Raw genomic sequence first — 7,678 nt, forward strand, 5'->3', positions numbered from 1 at the left:
CTTGGCTGGGATCGAACCCACGCCCTCCTGTTTACCAGGCGAGCGTCTTGACCACTACGCTACCGAGGCAGGTAGCGTAGTGGTTAAAGCACATTACAGAGAAAAAAAATCAATAATAATAATAAAAATGTCACAAAACGAGATACATTCATTCAATCACACACTAGCCAGCCTCTATAGTTAGCATGTATGGTAGCACGTCTACCTTGTGAGCGCTAGGTCGCGGGTTCAATTCCCGCCCCGGGCGTATTTTATCCTGAACGGATAAGGTTCGTTTTCGGAACGACTGGCTTTCTCCTTTCCCTCCTATCCTGTTTTCCTTCTCTCTTCGATTTCGGGACGACAAGACCTTAGCAGTTACAGTTCCCTCTGTCAAACCTTTTAAAAATAATAATAATAAATACGTAGGTATGTGCTTACCTACCTACTTAGTGCCTATTTTATTTTTCTACTATTTCAGAGCCACCAACTCAAGCTACGGACGTTAAAATTACCAAGCTAACCAGTCTGAAGGAGCTGCACATATTTGAACCCCTTATGAGATCCTATGAAGCTCTCCTTGTAGACAGAACTGCTCTTATAGATAAGTAAGGTTTAATACGATATTTTGATGAGCATCCCCCTTATTTTTTTATTATTAGGTATTATTTTTTTTTTCTAATGTTTACGTTTATTCCAATGAACTTTGGTAAAATCGGTAAAAATGATCTGCATTTGTTATTTAGATTTTGGGCCAGATTAGGCCTTCAGGGATCTTGAATAGGCACTTAAAAAAAAAATCTTCAAATGTGTGTGTTTTTTTTTTTGACAAAATTTGGCAAAAAACACAGAAAATTTTTCGCGAACTTATTTGAGTTCTTCTTCTTCTTTTCCTTCACCATTTCCCGCTTATGCGGGGTCGGTGTTACGAGTCAGCCTTTTCCAGTCCGCTCGGTTTTGAGTTTGTTCTCGGGTCAGTCCCTTTTCACGCAGATCCTCATTTATACAGTTTCTCCATTGCTTCTTTGGTCTTCCTCTACAGTTAATAAATAAATAATAAACCACTGAACTTTCTTGTCATAACCAGGTACAGAAGAGATCACACCCTCTTGCGAAATCAAAACAAATCCCGGGAAGAAGAAAATCATGAACTCAGGAAAACCCTAGCAGAATTTGAATCTAGTGTGGCGGTGAATAATCATAAGATCGAGAGTCTCATTATAAACAAGGACCTTCTTGCGGAACAAAATGAGGTAGGGGGTAATGGAAAGTAATATTTTACCCAACAAACTTTTTCTTTGCCTTTTCCCATGTTCAGATGGGGTCGGCGTTTGTCGTCAGCCTCTCAATCAGCTTTAGAGTGATCGCTTTCAGGCCAACTGGTTTTGGCTAAACGAAATTTTCCGAGTGGATGCCCTTCGCACTCAACCTTCGCTATTGATATAGTATACGGAAATTTGGACTAGTCTACTCTCTGTTTATAATCCCTCAGCCAGACTTTTATTCAACAAAAACTTTCTATTAATTCTGCTCAAAAATGCATGATTTTAATTACCTAAGAGTTTAATTTTTTGATAAGCTTACCACCAATCACCAACACTTTTCAGCCTTTTATTTTTTTATTATTTTTTTTTTTCAGGTTCTAATTCACAAAGTCAACCTGTTCAACACCACTCTCAATCTACTCCTGTCCAAATATGAAACACTGGAAATCAAAAACCTTCAACTGAGCCGCAAAAACAACTCCCTAATTCGCGCCGCCAAACTGGCGGAAATGCGGACCAAATTCCACCAACCACAAAATTGGGACCAATCAAAATACGCTCCCAATACGGACCCATTCCACCAACCAAAAGGCGACGATTTGAGTAGGTCAAAATACACCACCACTTTGGACAAATCACAGCACCCTACTGAAATGAATGAAAAACTTGACCCATATGACCAAAATGGCAAAACCAAAAGTAGAAAAGACAGCGATGGATTTTTCGGGCTGTTCCCACCAGAGCTATCAGTTAAAGATGAAATGGAGATATACAAGAAAGTGAACAAAAGCGAAAAAGCATTGGCAAACAAAAATTCAGACATAGAACAGACTGGAAGAGCGTTTGTAAGTGTAGATGAAATACCAGACCATTTAGTCAAAGACGAAATGGAACGACACAAGAAAACGAACAAAAGTAAAAACGAGTTCGTAAACGAAAATCTAGATGATGAAATACTACAAAAGAAAACGAACAAGAGCAACAACGAATTCGCAAATGAAAATATAGAAAACAAAAATATCGTCAACGAAAATGAAATCCAGTTGCGCAAAACAATCAACCAACTCGGCCGGGAAATCGTTGCGCTCCGGGAAAGAAATGCGCTCCTGGCCAGCCGAAATTTGGACGGACACGCGCAATGTATCAGCAAGAGTGTCCATGAGAATATTGTGCGATATTTTGAACGCACATTTGATGAATTGACGGAGAAGTATCGAGAGCAGGTCAAACGGGAGAGAGAAGGCAAACCAAAACAATTGGAAGAGAAATCATCGCAACAGATAATGGAAATGGAACAAATACATCACCAGCTAACATTGGAAGAAAAACTCCCACAACAGAAATTGGAACTAAAACGACAACCCCAACAAAAAGTAAAAATACTGGAAGAAAATCAACAACAAGCATACTTACAACAGCAACAACAACAACACGATAAACTAGAAGAAAACCTGCAGAGAGTAAAAAATCAGCCCAAATATGAAACACTGGAAATCAAAAACCTTCAACTGAGCCGCAAAAACAACTCCCTAATTCGCGCCGCCAAACTGGCGGAAATGCGCTCGAAATTCCACCATCCGCAAGCCGCCAATTTGGACCGGACAAAAGTGGATTCAGACCAATCAATAGCCCCCAATTTCGACCAATCAAAATACGCTCTCAGTAAGGATCGATTCCACCAACCAAAATTGGACCAATCGTTGGACGCCAATTTCAACCAACCAAAAGCCGCTAATTTGGGTAGGTCAGAATACACCCCCATTTCGGACAAATCTCAGCACACTACTAAAATGAATCTTGACCCATATGACCAAAACGACAAAACCAAAGGTAGAAAAGACAGCGATGAATTTTTCGGGCTGTTCCCACCAGAGCTATTAGTTAAAGATGAAATGGAGATATACAAGAAAGTGAACAAAAGAGAAAAAGCATTGGCAAACAAAAATTCAGACATAGACTTGAATGGTATTGAAATACTTACATCTTACATTTCTAAAACTAACACAAAATATCAGAAGTTATAGTAAATTTTTAATGTGATTTTTTCCGAACTTGGTTGGGTGGTAGAGATTGCCTCTGACAATCACTCCTTTTGATTATAAAGTCATGTATATGATTGTACCTTGTTCTTTCTATTAAAACACACTGCCGACCACTTTTGCCTCACGGACGGACCACCTTTGAAAACCACTGAAAATCTTTTCACTAGGCCAAGTTCAGTTGTATTCGGTGACTTAATTCAGTCATCATACGAAATTTCTCTTTGGACTAGTTTGGACAATGACGACATTCGAAACAGTTGCGCAACTGTTACGCAACATATGTTTTGTTGCGCACCTGTTACGAAACAAATGTTTTGTTGTGTAACTGTTGTGAAACAAATGCTTTGTTGCGAACAAATATTATGTTGCGCAACCGTTCCGAAACAAATGTTTTATTGCGTAACCGATGCGAAACATGTTTTGTTGCGCAACCGTTGCGAAACAAATTTTATGTTTCGTAACTGTTGCGAAACAAACATTTTGTTGCGTAACTTTATTCTCGATGTGTATTAGAAATTTTGAAAATTAACAAAAACGGGGGACACTGAACTGACTGAACCAAGGCATCTTATCTATCCTGAGTTGATTTTCCTTTTAAAAAGCAATAGAATATACAAAAAAAGCACTTGGGAAACATCCAGGGTTTATACCGCTTTTCCCGGAATGATATTCCGTGACTTTTCCAGAGAATTTCCATGACTTTTCCAGAGAATTTCCATGACTTTTCCAGAGAATTTCCATGACACAATAATACCCCGATTTACGGTAGTGATGTTAGTCTCATTTGAGATAACAGTTTAGCAAACACAGCAAGAAAAGGAAGAGATAAGCCTTGGAATCCAGCAAAACAAACACTAAGCTAAGCTAAGCTAAAAACTACAAGCACTACAAGCCAAGGCCGGCCGCACTTAGCAGCGTAATCGTTAAAGGGGGGAAAATGTTTTCTTCATGTGATGAAAAATAGTCAAACGAAGCAGTGGGTTAAATCAAATGAGATTCAAAGAGAATTGAAAGAAATTTGGACCGATTGCAATACTTTCATTACTAGTATAGCTCGCTATACTGTAGTAATAGAAAGTAATAAATATCAAATATGCAAGAGCAAAAAATATCAAAAAGTATTTCCATGAGTTTTCCAGAAAATTATGGGGCGGAGGTACTTAAAAATCAGAAAGATTAGCCCTTCATTTAAATAAAATATGCAATATGCAGAACGGCAAGGAATATGAGGAATGCGCCGCAGGCCGTTTTTCTGAAAAAATTTGGTAGGTATTTGATTTGAACATTTTAAATTTTTCGACCGGGTGGCAAATTCCATGACTTTTCCAGGTTTTCTTTACGTTTTCACGATTTTCCACGACTTTTTGGCCGATTTTCAGATTCCATGACTTTTCCGGGTTTTCCAGTTTTTCCAGGCCTAATTTCAAGGCATTACCAAAAAAGGTGCAATCATTTACTGGACTAAGAATCAGGTGTTAAAATGTTAACCTACATACCTCTGTGTACTTTAACCCAGTGTAGCAGGCAGAGTGTCAGAATCAGAAGTTGTGTGTACTTTAGAATGGGGTGATTTGGACCAGGGATATTTTGGGATGGGGACAAATTTGAACAGAGATACCGTAGAATGAGGGTGACTTTGAATAGGGATATTTTGGGATGGGGACAAATTGGAACAGAGATACTTTAGAATAGGGTGACTTGGAACAGGATATTTTGGGATAGGGACAAAAGGGGCACATTGGGATGGGGATACTTCGGAGTGCAGATACTTCGTAAAGGGGTCAATTAGAACACGCGTTGGTATTTTAAATGGGGATTGATTGCAACAGGACTACTTTGGTACTTTTTAAATGAGGTTACTTTGGAACGGAGATACCTTAGAATGGGGAAAATTGGAACAGGGAGAAATGAGGGAACACATTGAGCATTGAGTTTTAGGAACATAGACCGATGGACGGACAAAATAATCCCTCTCAAAAGAAATATATCTTCGTAATAGGGATTTTTTAAATATATTGTTTTTTTTTCCCTTAGAGTGTATTTTATTCGAAGTTCCCTTTAATATTTTTTTGCCTTAATTTAGATGTATTTAATCAAAGTTCCCTCCTGAAAAGCGTTAAAAAAATCTTCAAAGTGTTTAAATTTTCATTAGTTTATTTTTATTTTACGGAGATACCTTAGAATGGGGAAAATTGGAACAGGGAGAAATGAGGGAACACATTGAGCATTGAGTTTTAGGAACATAGACCGATGGATGGACAAAATGATCCCCCTCAAAATGATGTAGAAAAAAAAAATATATCTTCGTAATAGGGATTTTTTTTTAATATATTGTTTTTTTCCCTTAGAGTGTATTTTATTCGAAGTTCCCTTTAGTATTTTTTGCCTTAATTTAGATGTATTTAATCAAAGTTCCCTCCTGAAAGTCGTTAAAATCTTCCAAGTGCTTGAATTTTTATTTGTTTATTTTTATTTCATTTATTTCCCCCCCCAAAGTTTTGTTTTACACTAGATTTTTTTGTTTTGTTTTTTAATCATTGAAAAATAAAGAGGGATTTTTTTCCCCCGAAGAAAATAGTCAGGTAAACTTAGACATAAAAAAACCCCTTTGAAATAAGGCCCTAGGAATTTCTCCAATTACTATTCCATAAACTACATAACCATCAGGTAACATTAAAATAATGAAAAAAACTTACAGCTAATAAATCCCTTGTTTATCCTGCCCGAATAGGACTGAAAAGTCCCTTTATCCCGGCAGTCTAAACAAGGTCTTATATTTGAATGGTATTGAAATACTTACATCTTACATTTCTAAAACTAACACAAAATATCAGAAGTTATAGTAAATTTTTAATGTGATTTTTTTTCGAACTTGGTTGGGTGGTAGAGATTGCCTCTGACAATCAATCCTTTTGATTACAAAGTCATGTATATGATTGTACCTTGTTCTTTCTATTAAAACACACTGCCGACCACTTTTGCCTCACGGACGGACCACCTTTGAAAACCACTGAAAATTTTTTCACTAGCCCAAGTTCAGTTGTATTCGGTGACTTAATTCAGTCATCATACATTTCTCTTTGGACTAGTTTGGACAATGACCATCTACCACACCCGCGCCAGTCCAAACTAGTGCAAAGGGAAATTTTGTATGACTGAATTATTTTACGTTTGCCTATTGTAACCATTCATTATTCAAGTTTATATATTTCCTTTGTAATCTTTGTAATATATTGCAAATAAAACATTTACAATTACATAATCGAATACAACTTTGCTTGAATTTTGACAACAAAATCTTTCACTGGTCAGATCTTTTTGAGATTAGATTTTTTTTTTTTTTTACAAACACCTCGATTTTTTCCAAGCTGTGTCGCGATCTAAGATCTGCAGATATGTTAGATAGATCCGAGATCCATACAGCGAAGGTCCATACACTGTAGAATTGTAGATAGAGTTTATTTCTGTAGATAGATCTTGAGTTTATTTCTGTAGATATCGCAGCGGAGAACAGCCTGGAGTGAAGATAGATGATAGTGATCTCTAATTCCGGTAGATGACACCTGTGAAGAGAACATAGAAATGAGAGATATTAAACAGGAGTATTAACAGCTAGACTTTAAGCATACTTAAATGCTCGTCACAAATGCCGTTCTCCGTTGAATACAAAGCAATAAATTTTAAAATGTGCCTCTTCCCTTGTTTCGAAAACGATCGATCGATCAAAAACCCGAACCCGAAGCAGTGTTGCCAGATTGATCCTCCCGAATTACCGTACACTGCTAGAAAATTTGAAAACTGCTAGAAATGTCGTACATTTTTACTTCTCCTGGCAGTGTTGCCACACTGGTCAACTGAGATTACCGTACAATTTTGCTGAAAATACCGTACCTTACCGTATGCCACTTTTATAAAGTCGTACATTTTTGCATAGTACCGTACTTTTACAGCAAATTACCGTATAAAATTCATTATCGTACCAAAGCTCGAATACCGTACAAATACGGTAATTACCGTACATCTGGCAACACTGACCCGAAGTCCGAACCGACGAAAATGATTGAACACAACCTCCCCGATTATCAGGCGAGCGTTTGGACCACTACACTACCAAGGTCAGGTCATGTCAGATCCCATGTTCCACTCACGATGATTCATGAGTCATGTTATTTTTACTGAAATATAATGACATCTATTGTTCTTCTCTAATGGGATACGTCATGATGTCATTTTTAGTACCATATTCATTCATCCGTTTCCCCCCTTGATAACGAAATTCGTGTACCTACTGATTGATGGTGAGCTCTAATTTCTAATATCTTACTCATGGTGGATTTCACCAATGACTTAATCAGAGATTTCACAAATGGGAGAATTTTTAATAATCCAAAA

At 37.4% G+C, this 7,678-nt stretch overlaps 1 protein-coding gene and 1 long non-coding RNA gene across 2 annotated transcripts; one reads left to right on the forward strand and one right to left on the reverse strand.

The window, feature by feature from the left end:
* The first annotated feature begins 461 nt into the window (after positions 1–461).
* On the forward strand, positions 462–3,268 carry LOC103519024 (SUN domain-containing protein 2-like). Its single transcript, XM_026830654.1, has 3 exons — positions 462–587; positions 1,067–1,232; positions 1,619–3,268. The coding sequence occupies exons 1-3, from the start codon at positions 538–540 to the stop codon at positions 3,266–3,268; spliced, it is 1,866 nt and encodes a 621-aa protein (XP_026686455.1). The 5' UTR covers positions 462–537.
* A 1,533-nt stretch (positions 3,269–4,801) lies between these two features.
* Positions 4,802–5,891, reverse strand: LOC113471476. Its single transcript, XR_003394162.1, has 2 exons — positions 5,463–5,891; positions 4,802–5,162 (listed from the first exon to the last, which is right to left on the reverse strand). It is a non-coding gene; the product is annotated as an uncharacterized LOC113471476 (long non-coding RNA).
* Positions 5,892–7,678: the final 1,787 nt, after the last annotated feature.

Source organism: Diaphorina citri, unplaced genomic scaffold (genome assembly GCF_000475195.1).
Source record: "Diaphorina citri unplaced genomic scaffold, Diaci psyllid genome assembly version 1.1 scaffold2487, whole genome shotgun sequence".
Classification (NCBI taxonomy): domain Eukaryota; kingdom Metazoa; phylum Arthropoda; class Insecta; order Hemiptera; family Psyllidae; genus Diaphorina; species Diaphorina citri.

Bases quoted from the DNA above. Each gene is read 5' to 3' on its own strand.
- LOC103519024 (XM_026830654.1), top strand. From the start codon at position 538: ATGAGATCCTATGAAGCTCTCCTTGTAGACAGAACTGCTCTTATAGAT. The intron at 588-1,066 runs GTAAGGTTTAAT...TGTCATAACCAG, and splicing joins AGAACTGCTCTTATAGATAA to GTACAGAAGAGATCACACCC. The intron at 1,233-1,618 runs GTAGGGGGTAAT...TTTTTTTTTCAG, and splicing joins TTCTTGCGGAACAAAATGAG to GTTCTAATTCACAAAGTCAA.